Source organism: Ostrea edulis, chromosome 6 (assembly GCF_947568905.1).
Source record: "Ostrea edulis chromosome 6, xbOstEdul1.1, whole genome shotgun sequence".
Classification (NCBI taxonomy): domain Eukaryota; kingdom Metazoa; phylum Mollusca; class Bivalvia; order Ostreida; family Ostreidae; genus Ostrea; species Ostrea edulis.
This window is the reverse complement of record NC_079169.1, coordinates 86,545,318-86,559,861: the sequence shown is the minus strand read 5'-3', so window position 1 is coordinate 86,559,861 and position 14,544 is coordinate 86,545,318. Positions and strand designations below refer to the sequence as shown.

The 14,544-nt window shown below is 36.7% G+C and overlaps 1 protein-coding gene across 16 annotated transcripts in view; it reads right to left on the bottom strand.

Moving 5' to 3' along the window:
* The window catches only part of LOC130046502 (uncharacterized protein K02A2.6-like), a 63,672-nt gene that overhangs the window by 22,551 nt on the left and 26,577 nt on the right, over window positions 1-14,544 (bottom strand). For 4 of the 16 annotated variants that reach the window (XM_056142481.1, XM_056142488.1, XM_056142479.1 and 1 more), the window contains exon 2: window positions 14,048-14,139. The exons of 7 other annotated variants lie outside the window; for them this stretch is intronic. Coding sequence is in view for 1 of the 9 variants with exons in the window: in XM_056142474.1 (XP_055998449.1) it covers window positions 586-3,396 (2,811 nt within the window). In the remaining 8 variants the exon portion in view is untranslated. Of the gene's footprint in view, window positions 1-67; window positions 3,557-14,047; window positions 14,140-14,544 lie in introns of those variants that run through there. 5 more of the 16 variants (XM_056142477.1, XM_056142487.1, XM_056142474.1 and 2 more) reach the window with 4 other exon arrangements.

Here is a 14,544-nt window from a genome sequence, read left to right as displayed (position 1 = left end):
AGTGTTGATTTACAGAATATATTGTATAGAACAAAGTAATACTATACGTCTCCATATATTCGCATACCATCAACAGATAATCTAACTCCTTATTTACAGATAGTCTTCAGGGTATGCACTGTTTAGTGCGGGGGATCGAGAAACACGTGTGAACAGTCTAACAAGTTTAATAAAGATGGCAGTCAAACAAAATACAGTGCATTCTGGGAATAGTTCAATACACACATGAAATATCGCGGGAAATTCAAACTGGGAAATAATCTTTAAATGTATTATGCTATTAATATATTATAAACATCTCCTTCCTTAAGATTATAAATCTCAAAAATTTATCTTTACCAAAATTAGGAATAGTTGAAGCAAAAATAGATGTACAGTACATAGGAATTGAATTTTTCAATGTATCAAAATATCTTTATATAATGATTAGAGTTGACTGTCTTTATAACATAATTACATACAACTGTGTAATGTCTCTATTCACTTCCAGTGAAATGTGCAAAAATGAATACCATGTACATTAAAGTAAATGAATAGCAAAATAGCAAAACTGTTCAAAATGTCTGACATGACTTATGAATAAATTCACAGCAAATAGTCACTTAGGTATTTGGGGCGTTTTATTTCGCGACCACTACGCCTTACGGTAGCTGGTGGAGTGCTACTCTGTGGAATGTTCGTAACAGGTACACTCGGAGTTTCATTGGTAAGTGGTGTGGTTGTTTCGGTACACAGCGATTCCTCTGAATTCTGGTTCCCCATCGGAATTTCCGGTTCCGGTTCCATAGCGGAAGAACACTGAAAATCACTTGGCACAGATGAATCTTGCATTTCATCATTGACATGAAGCAAGTGCTTACGATTTCTCCTGAGGTCTCCACTGAGAGTTTTCACAAAGTATGAGCGGTTCGCGTAATCAGCAGATGTGACGATTCCTGCCTCATCCCAAGACTTTTCTTTATCAGTTTTCACCCTAACACGGTCACCTACGTAAAGTGGTTTTAAAGTGCGAGCTCCATGCATACGATTGAAGTTTACACGCATCCTGTGTTTGGATTGTCTGTCCTTTACCCTAACTTTTCCTAGGTCCGGCCATCCAGGCTCTAGTTGGTCAGAACAAATCGGAACGGTAGTTCTGATTTTACGTCCCATGATGAGTTCAGATGGACTAGTACCTGTCGCATGTACGGGGGTACTGCGGTAAGCCATTAGGGCTAGAAATACATCCGGCTGTTTGAGTATTCGTTTGGCTACTTTAACCGCACTCTCTGCCTCTCCATTTGCTTGAGGATAATGAGGACTGGAGAATGTATGATGAAATCCATAATCAATCGAAAACTGTCTGAATGATTTCGAACTGAACTGTCCACCGTTATCACTAACAAGTTCCTCGGGTATGCCCCATCTGGCAAACATATTCTTTAATTTGCCAACTACGTAATTACTTGTGATATTGTCCAGGTAGGCAATCTCCAAATACCGAGAAAAGTAATCCATCACTACAAGGTAATTTTTGCCCTGTAATTCGCAAAGATCAGCTCCAACCCTTACCCAGGGACGACTAGGAAGCTGAGTAGTTTTAAGTGGCTCACTACGCTGTGACGGACGGTTGGTATTACAAAACTCGCAACACCTGATCAAATGTTCCAAATCACTTGATAATCCAGGCCACCATACTGATGACTTTGCACGCTCTCTTGACTTGTTCAGTCCCAAATGGCCTGTATGTATCGCTGCGAGTACATCAGCTCTCAGGGATTCTGGAATCACTAGTCTGTCTCTATAGAACAGTATACCATCAGACACTGAGAATTCGAATCTTGGCGCGAAATATGGTTTCAACTCCGCATACAATGAATTTTCTTTTTGCGGCCAACCTTGCATAGTGTATCTCATGACGTCAGGTAGAATCGGATCTGAAGATGTTTCGTTACGAATTTCTTCCAATTTCTTATCTGATAATGGTTTCGTATTGACCACGGACGCTACGTATGCGGTAACATCTTCAACAGTATTGCTTTGATCACTGATATTGAGAGGACTCCTCGAAAGCGTATCCGGAACCACGAGCTGTTTTCCTGGAACATGTTTCGCTACGACATTGTACCTACGTAATCTCATCAGTAATCTCTGGCATCTCAATGGCGCTTTATTGAGATCTTGAGTATTAATCAGCGGTACTAACGGCTTATGGTCCGTAATCAGTTCGAATGATCCAATTCCCATGAGGTATCGGTCGAATTTCTCGCATGCCCACACTCCGGCCAAACATTCCTTCTCAATTTGCGCATATTTACGCTCTGCCTCGGTAAGTGTGCGAGACGCAAATGCGATTGGTTTAGTCTCTCCATCCACAACTTGAAATAGCGCTGCACCGATACCGAAACTACTTGCATCCGCACTAACGATAGTGGGTCGAGTCATATCGTAAAATGCAAGTACTGGCGCTTCTGTAATGAGTTTCTTCACACGGTCAAACGCACTTTGCTGAGATTCATCCCAAGTCCACGCTGTGTCTGATTTTAACAGATTATTGATAGGGTTCATGATACTGGATAGATCAGGAACAAATCGACCAAGATAATTGATCATCCCGATAATACGACGCAACTCACTGATGTTAGTCGGTGGTGGCAAATCCAGAATAGAGCGCACACGTTCTGGACTAGGTTGAACACCATCTTTCGAGATGATGTGTCCAAAATATTCAATTTTCTCCTTTCGATATTCGCACTTGTTGGGATTTAGCTTGATCCCTGCATCTCTAATACGATCCAATGCTGCTTTTAATCTGCGGTCGTGTTCATTGCGTGAAGATCCATAGATGATGACGTCATCTATTATCGACTCTACGCCTTCCAACCCAGATAGTACTTCTCCCATGCGCCTTTGGAATATCTCGGGTGCTGACGAGATTCCGAACGGTATGCGCGTGTAACAGTACCTTCCAAAAGGAGTAATAAATGTAGTCAATTTTTGACTGTCCTCGTGCAGTTTAAGTTGATGAAATCCTGATGCTGCATCCAATTTAGAGAATATGGTCGCTTCGCTTAATTTCGGAGAGATATCGTCCAGATTCGGTAGCATGTAGTACTCACGTTTAACGGCTTCGTTAAGACGCTTCAGATCGATGCAAATACGCACATCACCGTTTTTCTTTGTTGCTGGAACAATTGGTGCACACCAGTCAGTAGGTTCATTAATTTTACGAATGATACCATCATTTTCTAGTTTGTCGAGTTCTGCTTTCACTTTCGGCATAAGAGCGAACGGTATTCGTCGAGCAGTCGTAACACAATACGGTTGCGCATCAGATCGGATAACAATTTTCACTGGGTCACCTTTCATAGTACCGTGATGTTCTATGACACTTCCTATCTTCTGAATGAGACCCATGGTAGACGCAACTGATCTTGATAGAAGATTATTCTGAGAGTCGGTGCTTGGAATCACAACTACGTGAAATGAAGTGAGTAAAGATCACCGTTTGGCGTTTGTAGTTTGCTGTTGTTCACATGTAATTTTGGTTGAAATGGTAGCAATTTGTACGTGTATTCTGACATGATGGAAATGTCAGCACCAGTATCAATCTTGAACGGAATCTCTGAACCACAAACTTTAAGTTTAACAAACCACGGTTCTCCCTCGTTGCACGCGGTCACTGAACCTAGAAAGTAGTCATGATGATCATTGTCGTCGTCGACAATTTCACGAACACCGGCAACAGTGTTGGAACGACAGCACACTGCGAAATGATTCCTACGGTTGCACTTTCTGCATCGCCGTCCATGAGCTGGGCACTGACCCTCGTAATGTTTACGATTGCACGCTCCACACAACGATATAAATTCGCATTCTGTCGGTTCTGATTATTAGATCCTCTGCCGCGACTAGACTGTCCACCGCGAGTCCGTTGCGCACCTCTTCCACGATTTACTTGGTGTGGCGGATCTTGAGTATGACGTTTCACCCGTACCGCATCCAAATTTTTGGATTGTAGATCTCTAATTTGAGATTTCACTAATTCAGAATTCCTGGCCATTTCTGACGCTTTCTCAAGAGTCAAATCCTTGGTTAGCTGCAGTTTCTCTGATAGTCCTTTGTCGTTGATGCCAATAACAAGTCTATCTCGGATTGCCTCGGATCTGTTAGCAAAATCACAATGTTCTGAGAGTTCATGCAGTGAACGAATAAAAGTTTCGACTGATTCTCCTTGAGCTTGCGATCTCAGGTGGAATTTGGCCCTTTCGTGAATCACGTTACGTTTGGGTACAAAATAGTCATCGTACTTCTTCAGAATTACCTCGAACTTTGTCTCATCTTCCCCGTCACCAAATACGAAAGACTTAACTATGTGTTCCGCCTGCAGTCCCATGGCATATATCAATGAACTAATTTGGATGGCTTCATCCTCCTTGTCAAGTTTCGTGGCGGTTCGGTACCTGCAAAATCGCTGTTTCCACTCCGGCCACTCGCTTGGTCGGCTAAAGTCGAACGATTCTGGCGGGTTGAATTTAGGCATAATGGTTCAGAATATCGGAAATGTCACCTGAAAAACACTTACAGTCTCTAGGCGTTTCCTTACTGTGTTAAGTCTTCTGACACCATGTTTAGTGCGGGAGATCGAGAAACACGTGTGAACAGTCTAACAAGTTTAATAAAGATGGCAGTCAAACAAAATACAGTGCATTCTGGGAATAGTTCAATACACACATGAAATATCGCGGGAAATTCAAACTGGGAAATAATCTTTAAATGTATTATGCTATTAATATATCATAAACATGCACTTTCTCTTCTCTGTGATTGGTTGAAAATGCATGATGTGAAAATCATTGGTTGAATGGTGTTCAACGCAAGAAATATAATTTGCTGGAATGAAAACTTTACAAACATGTCTATAACTTGATAATTAACGGACATGTTCCTTCATGCATGCAAGTGCAAGCCTTAAATTCTGGGAGTGAAGGTAATATTCGTCGTCAAAAGGCCGTTGCAGATATTTGAATAAAGAGCCAAGAATTACGGCCTGTGAACAGAATTAAATTTTCCAACCATTGTAAATAATATGCAACCTGCACTCTGTCTACATGTCATTGGAAATTTATTTAAATTTAGGTAAACAATTCTAACCTGTACCAATCACACATTACAGAAGTACATGCTTTTTAATAAGATTTAAGTATAGGGATTGACAATTTCTTAATGATTGAAATCAAATTATGAATAACCTATGCAAAAGATAAAAGGCGACCTCAACGTTCAATATCATGAACGATTGATTGATTTTATATTGTTTAACGTCCCTCTCGAGAATATTTCACTCACATGGAGACGTCTATCATGAACGAGCTCAATGTGAAGGTCAATCAGTGTGTAGAGGTCAATTAGTGCAAAGGCCAATCAATGCAAAGGTCAATCAGTGTTGAGGTCAATCACTGTAAGGTCAATCAGTGTAGAGGTCAATTAGTGTAGGACTTTCCGTGTATTTTGTATACTGTGTGACTGCACACTTGCTTCTCTACTGTGGACAACTAGAACTTCTGGACTTGCATGTCATTTCAAACACGAAAACCTGTAAGCAAATATTCAACTAATAGACATTTATGCAAATTTTTCCAACTGTACTGGGGATGAATTACATTCCACGTTTTAAATTGCATTCATAATACTTTTAAAAGCATAAATTAAATTTTCATTTCCTTATTTTTTGAGAGGGAAAAAAACCGTTTGGCGCACGTGTCGTTAGAACATGTCACACTACTCTAGTTTAACAAAAACTGCAAAACATGCTTTGTATAAATGTCTACTAGTTGGAGATTTCAGTTTAATTATTTGCTTACTGTTTTCCATGTTTGAAATGACAAGCAGGGTTAGAGAGCGTGAAATCTTGTGATGCTAACTTAACAATGGATAGAAAAGACGTCTGATAAAAAGGTTACAGAGTCATATGTAACAAAGCCAGCAAATGGCCGCGTGTATTTCACAATGCTCTGAATATCTACTTTGTTACCTGCACTTTGAATCGTCGGACAAACCTAAATCGTTGAAAAGGATCAGACCTAATTCTAACTCAGATGCTGATATAACCCAATATCTTATAGATACAACGTATCAGTAGCCTTCCTGACGTATAAACAGTAAAGAGGTGCTCAAACAAACCACAAACATCATACTGGACAACCCCTCTGTCAAAAATTGTATTCTCAACGAATTACATGCATCAACTGAAGTTTGTGAATTCAAAGCAAACACTAGCAACTTGGAGATTCATCTTAACAAAGCAGAGCAATATTCGGGAAAGTTACAATGTATGAAAACCAAACTAATACACTAAACATATTTAATGGATCTATAAAACTTTAACTAAGCGGCGATTCATCCTACTCACTTTGGGGTATCATTTCTCTAATTACCACTCATGCATGTTTTAAAATCCATAAGACATTATTAAAGTTACTTTACAAAATCACAAATTTTGAGTTTATCACAGATGCTTATTACAGATATTCAATGTCACGTGATATTCTGTTGTTTTACGTTATTTGTATACTTTGTTTTGTATTATATTGGTTGACATATACCGCCCTGTGCATAACATTCTGTACGTCCAATGTCTTTATATGAGTGAAAAATTTTCGAGAGGGACGTTAAACAATATACAATCAATCTGTACATTCATCTTTGTGAAATAGTTTTCCCCTGGTTTTTGTTAGTATTTGTTTTCGTTTGTAATTGATGCCGTTTTCGTTTCCATTCATTTGTATTTGGTTGTCAATAATTTAATTGTATTCACACTGAGTCAATTCAGAATATATATAATGTACATGCCTTGCATGATCTTCCTCTTCGCAGCTACATTAGTATTATTAGATCAGGCATTTTAGACAAGCTCAAAATCATAAATATCTCTGTTTCCTTTTACGTGACCAACCCATTAAAATTCCGTTGACTGAAATAGTTTTTGGGACCAAATTATATCAAGCTTTAATTTCCTGTATGGATAACTGATAGAGTGGTGCTCTGTTTCACCCAATTAAAAACATAATGACAAAGTATTATACCAAAAACATCATATAAAACAGTTAAGAATATAACAAACTAAGAACACAATACTGCAATTCAAGCTAAGGAATTGTGACTAGTAAAACATTACAAAAATGCCCCAATCCTAAAAACTACCATATAAAAAAGCATAAATACAATATTATGACTAGAAAAAACCTCAAGTTATCAGAGCAGATAATTTGGCAAATTGTATATACAAAAAGTGTCAAAGATGGGGTATCTTCCGCTAGGAGGTGGGGTGGGTGGTGGTAACCGAATAAAAAATGGCGAGTGACGCTACTAAATTGCGCATGCGCAGTACCAAAATAATAGGTGGTATTTATAGACAGTGGCGGTAATTATGAATACAGTATCCATAAATGTTTTATGTTCATAAAAGTGTATTTCCTTTCTCTGCATCTTCATAAGTCAAGGGTTATCGGTTCGTTACCTCGCATTAACCCTTGACATCAGTCACCATTCAAAACATGGGCTAAAGACGGATGATTGGTGTTGTACATAGCGAGCAGCCAATCAGACAATAGCTTTTATAATCGGTCGAAATCGATACAAAACACGCATGGTGCGGTATCAGCAACATGGTGTAGAATATGTGGTCATCGCGTAATTTTCTTTGAAGAAATAATTAGACGAAGTTTTTGAATACGAACCGCATGAAAACGAGGGATTGTCCACGTATGAAAGGTGAAGATAACGAACGGTGATCAATCTCATAACTCCCACAAGCAATACAAAATAGATAGTTGGGCAAACACGGACCCCTGGACACACCAGAGGTGGAGCAGGTGCCTAGGAGGAGTAAGCATCCCCTGTTGACCGGTCACACCCGCCGTGAGCCCTATATCCTGATCAGGTAAACGGAGTTATCCGCAGTCAAAATCATGTTTGTTAATTGTGTTTCAACAAACTAAAGAATTTATTTAAGATTGACTATGAAATAGATTTGTCGAAATGCGCATCTGGTGCATCAAAATTGGTACCGTATAAGTTTTACATTAATAAATAGCTATTATATTTAGGGGACGAAAATATGAATCATTAATTGAATTACATAAAAGGCAAAGATAACTAAAAGCGATCAATCTCATAACTCATATGAGCAATACAAAATGGAGTTGGGCAAACATGGACCCCTGGATATCCCAGAGGTGGGATCAGGTGCCTACGAGGAATAAACATCTCCTGTCGGTCGATTACATCCACCGTGAGTCCTATATCTTGATCAGGTAAACAGAGTTTTCCTTAGTGAAAATCAGTATGCCAAGAATGGCCTAACAATCGGCATGAAACACGTCAGATAGCCTTTGACCAATGATAAGTTGTGTTGCCAGACTAGATCGTTATTACGACCATAGAATTTGCGAAATGCTGACTTTAAACGAGACTGTTGAAACCCCTGCACCTTCCACGTATTTCTCAGTAGCCTGCCTCGATAAAAACTGATCATACGCAGAACAAACTCTTGCATATAAAATCAACACGCAATGTTCATGATGTTGAGAAAAGGCCATTTTTACTTTCTGTTTTTGCTCCTACCAAACTTACGAAAGCATTGAAAAACTGGCATTGCCGTTGTTCTTGTTTAGTAGTCAAGAGCAAATATAGCTTATAGACAAAGTATACAATGTAATAAATCTAAAATCATATAAAGGTCACGAAAGAATAGAAAATGTGCTTATACAATGGTATTTCTTAATTTCAAAGGAATTCTTAATTAATTTACTCAAGTTACAAAATTTCTTTACATTCTGTGTCGATAGAAGTTGAATTAACTTAAAAACAGAGGGTCTGATATAATAATACTTTTTTCAAAAATTTGATTCTTAAATGACTGTAATAGGTAGACCTAAAGAAAAAATGAAACTCATCTTCTACATCTAAGGTACATGTAAATAAAGGATATAAACGTCTTTCTAAAGATGCATTTTTTAATCTACCGGTTTCAATAACTAACCAGTGAGACGATAACCTTAACTTATACATATAAGCTTTTTATACTGCATAGGAATTCTTTCAGTAAGTAGGATTGCAAAGTAAAATGGTCAATCAAATGTTTATAAATTCTACATTTTGAGAAAGAGTTGATTTCAGAAAGTATTGTTTGTTTACAATAATCAAAAATACGTTGCTTAGCAACTGCAACTATGTATTGTGGCTTCAAAGTACATTGGTTTAACCATAGGTTCATCAATCCAACATTTGACAAAATACCTTTAACATTTACTACCCAATTTTTACAGTTTTGTTTACTACTCATTTCATCACACATATAGTCATAACATGATTTCAAGATACAATTTTTTGTTTATAAAAGCTTTAATCAATATTTTAAAATTCGTAATTTTCTCACACATTGCAATAAATCATTATATAAGGAGTAGCACTTTTCACACCCAGTATGCTTTTACAAAAATCGTAGACTATCTCGTGACGAAGAGTGATGGTGCTAAAAAGATGGCGCAGAAAGTGTCACCGAATGAACAATGATCCCCTTGTTAATAGTTTGTTATCTAGTTCGTCATTTGAATAGATGACATTTTTCATACTCAAATAATTTGCCTTATCTTCATATATGATATGATACAGCAAACACTAGCTGCGGTGACCTTTCTCAGCATTTTAAAACATAAAACAACAATTATACTTCTTCCGGTGATACAGCAGGGCCTCTCCCGCTGTCTTATTTCACTCTGTAGTGAGATCTAAGCCTTCCCGTCACACGTGCTATCTTTTCAAACAGGTGGAAAAACCCAATACATGGTTAACAAAGTGCAAACAATATAATACTAGTATCTGGGCTGAACAAGGTTCTCTAATCTAAAAAATAAAACCTATAGAAAGACACACTATCTGTTGACTTGAAACTGATATTTTTTAATGAAAAGAAATGCTTTTAGTTTCTCAGCTGCTCGTATAACAGTTTACAAAATGATAAATGGTCTTGTTCATTTGGTGTTCATAAGATTTATTCGATACTGATATTTTTTAATGAAAAAAATGCTTAGTTTCTCAGCTGCTTGTATAACAGTTTACAAAATGATAAATATATAGTCTTGTTCATTTGGTGTTCATAAGATTTATTCGATACGGTACAATAAAATTAATAATGTGTTTATATCAATTATTTTCTATAGTATTCGAAATTTTAATTATGTGTTCAAATGAAGAAGAAAAATAAGTCCTTTAAGCGTATGGTCTCTGGGGCCTTTTAAGATATACTTGTCAAGTAGTCTAAATTTGTTTTAAAACTCACGGAACGACATACATGTACGTTTAAATAACCCGGGGTGAAAGCACAGCCAAGCGGGAAAAGGGGATTGTTCGAATCCCCGTCCGATCAAAAAGAAGACTTAGAAATAGGTCATAATTACACAAAAATGAAGTCCCGTGCAACCGTAAGCTTCGGTATCACCAGTTATTGGAGCCTTTTGATTTTACAAAATAATGACCTCCTTACATAAAATATTTTGTATTTTACTACCCCGTTTTAGCAACACCCCAGATATATAGAGTTATCTCTAGACTTACTGCATACCATTAATATTTTCTAATAAATATATATCTTACAAAATTGTATTCGTATAATTTGGTGCTACATATTTTTTTCATTATAGAAAGTACTTAGCAGTTAGAGATAAAAAAAAAAAAAAGAAAAAAAAGAAAAAGAGGTTAAACGTCTTCCTGCTTTCAACTTTCTCAGACACCAGCTTCTTCAAACAATGCTCGATGCTAACTGTGGTTATCGTAATTTTCAAAGGAGCCGCTTGAGATATCATTTTTATTATCATAATTAGACAGTTTGGTTATACAATCTCTTTCGATTTGGTAAGTTTTGTTTCGTTAGATTTCGTTTCGCATTTTACAGGTACCCTATACGGAACTCTACAGTCCTTACAGTTATCTCTCTTTACACAGCCCACTTCTGCAAATCGTATCTGGTATCCGCGAAAAAACTTGTATAAATGTGCAAAGACGTAATGAACACTGGAACTGAGCTTATGCCATTTATTCTCTGAATATAAATGACGAAGTAAATAGTGAAAACTACCATGGAATACACAAAACATCACAAGAGAGAGAGAGAGAGAGAGAGAGAGAGAGAGAGAGAGAGAGAGAAGACGGCGCTTACAACTGCGCCACGAGTATAAATGTATGATTAATGCTGTTTAGTTTGGAATATAATGTCATAACAGATGCACAGTTTGGATTTGAACCAAAGACCGGTACCAGAGATGCAGTTTTTGCTTTAAATTGCATAATTTCAGAATAGGAAGTTTGGCGTCGGTGGCCTAGTGGTTAGGCTGTCAGACTCTCGACCGAAAGGTCTTGGGTTCGAATCCTGGCCGCAGCAGGGCCGACGTTGTGTCCTTGGGAAAGACACTTTACATGAACTTCCTCACTCCACCCAAGTGTAAAAGGGGCACCTGGTTATAGACAGTGAAAGATATTGTAAGAACGTTAGTGCTGAGACTAGCACCTTTAACGGCAGCTTCCCTGGAAGCTGAGAAAGTTCTTGATTGATGTTCGATCTGCCGGGGTAATAATGTATTGTAATGCGCTTTGAGCAGCTGGAAAAAGCGCTATTTAAAACCAATCATCATTATTATTAAGAAAGAAGAAGAAAAAATTGTACTGTTGTTTTATAGACTATACAAAAGCTTTCGACTGTGAGAATCGCTACTCTTTATGGAAGAAAATAGCGAAACAAAGTATAGGAGGTAAACTTCTGAGGGTTGTTAGAAGTTTGTATACAGACTTTAAAGCTTATGTTAGGAATAAGAAAAATATCACTGAACTTTTTTATATGGACTCGGATCTCATTCAAGGCGAGGCCCTCTCACCATTAATGTACTCTTTATATGTAAACGACTTTGAATCCTTTCTTTTAGAAAACAATTGTGATGGTTTAGATTTAGGTCCTTTGAACTAATATTTATTAATGTATGCAGACGATACAGTATTATTTGCAGGATCTGCTTCTGAACTACAGAATTTATTGAATAAGTTAGAGACTTACTCAAAGTCATGGAATATGTCTGTAAATACCACAAAAAAAAGAAAAAAAAAGAAAAAAAAAGGTTATCTTTAGAAATGGAGGAAGGGTGTAAACAACGAATGTTGGTCATAGGACAATCAGCAAGTAGAAATAGTAGATAATTTTAACTCTTTAGGAGTTGTTTTTAATTACAATGAAAAAATTTAGTGTCACCCAAGAAATTACTGCAGACCAGGGGAGAAAAGCGATTTTTGGTTTAAGAAACTAATGTAAGGAATGCTGAAACTGAATTATATATGTTTTACACATATATCTATTATGCCTATATTGAATTATGGTTGTGAAACATGGGGATTTCATAAAGCCCCAAATATAGATAAGGAATTTACACAATTTTGTAAACATTTATTGGGTGTGAATAAAAAAGCAATAAATGCAGCAGTATTTAATGAATTAGGTGTGTTACCAATGAAATATAGAAGACATATGGCTATTGTTAAGTATTTGCTCACTTTGTTGAGGACTGACAATTGTATTTTGCAAGAAATATATAAGAATATGTTATTAACATGTAATAAGTGTACCAACTGGGCTGCAAATGTTAAGAATTTATTAGAAAGAAATGGATTCTCCTATGCATGGGAAACACAGAATGTTTTGAATGAAACAACTTTTTTGAAAGAATTTAGCACTAGGTTAAGAGAAAAGTTTTTACAAGAAATAAGGGGCATTATAAGTGAATCTTCTAAATATTATACAGTGTATCTATAAATTTCTGACTGAAAACTTTACACTTCAGTTTTATCTAACAAAGAAACTTTCTATAGAACAAAGAAAAAATATTACCATGCTAAGACTATCTGCACACTCTTTGAAAATTGAAAAAGGTAGGCACTGGAATATACCAAAATCTGAACGAGTATGCACACACTGTCATGAATTAGAAGATGAATATCATTTTGTTTTGACGTGTCCTTTATATTCAGATTTGAAAAAAGAGTTTATCAAAAAATATTACTGGTTTAGACCTTCAACTTTCAAACTTACACAATTATTAATTACCAATAATGTAAAAGAATTGCGATATTTAGGGAAATTTTTGACAAATGCGTTTAAGGGAAATAGTAATTGATTTATTAGAAATAGTTAGATAGGTTTATGTACTTGTTAATTATTCTTTTTTATGATATTAAAACTGTCCATCCGCCACCATCTGCTATTGTCACTGTTGCCACATATTTATATTTTGTGAATCACATGTTGTAAACAGATATAACATGATTGTGTTTCTGAATAAACATACATACAGTATTGTATGAGCTGGGAACGTGGTTTTCCAATGCTCAAATGATATATGCAACCAGTATAGCTTAGTAATAAATTGAGACTATACCAATTAAAAAGATAATTGATATTTCCCCTCTGCTGGGCTACTCGTATCAAAATCGAGAAACATTATGAACTAGAACTGTCCTAGAGGGACTAATACCCACACGGGACACATTGGATGGATGGTGGGAAATAGTGAATTTGTGTTCATTAAAGAATAAACAAATCCTTTTGCCGTGAAGATTGTTGAGAGCAATTAATATTTATAAATGCAAGAGTATATATTCTGCAGTAGTGTGTTACTCTAAATAGTGATGGTTGGCTGTATAGACTCTCGTGAATTTTTCACTCATATGGAGACGTCACCATTGCCAGTGAAGAGCTGTAAAATTTAGACCTATCCTCGGCGTTTACGGCCTTTGAACAGAGAGGGATCTTTATCGTGCCACACCTTCTGTGACCCGGGGCCTCGGTTTTAGCGGTCTAATCCGAAGGACCGCCCCATTTAGTCGCCTCTTACAACAAGCAAGGGGTACCGAGGACCTATTCTAACCCACGGGATCAGAATATTGACGATATACTTAATATGATTTCTGAATATTACACGGACATCTACTAACTATTCAACATGCATGAGCTTAAAACGACACATACTTTATTAACAAAGTCATCCACAGAGAGATGGGCAGACGGACAAATGGACTAGTGACTCCATTATACCCTCTCCTAAACTAATGCAGTTGTCTCTGTGAAAGAACAAAGCATTAAAAAATATAAAAGAAAATGACAAAGTCAATGAAGTTGAAAGAACACCCGTAAAATGAAAATATCCATAATTTCCTTGAATGTTAATGAATCTCGATAAAACTATAAAGGAGCACAACTTCATTATATACCACAAAGTTTGAATCAAATATGTGCATTGATTTTATAAAATATGCTATTGAAACTGACAACACCCCCTCAAAATGGAAGAAAAATACCCATAACGTCCTTGAGTATTAAAATATCTCAACCAAAATAGTAGGTGCATAACCTTATTATTCATATAAGTAATACATAAAGTTTTAATTAAATATGTTCTTAAGGTGTTAAAGATATCCTCTGGACAAATGATGTCTATGACAAACGGACGGACAAGGTGATTCCAG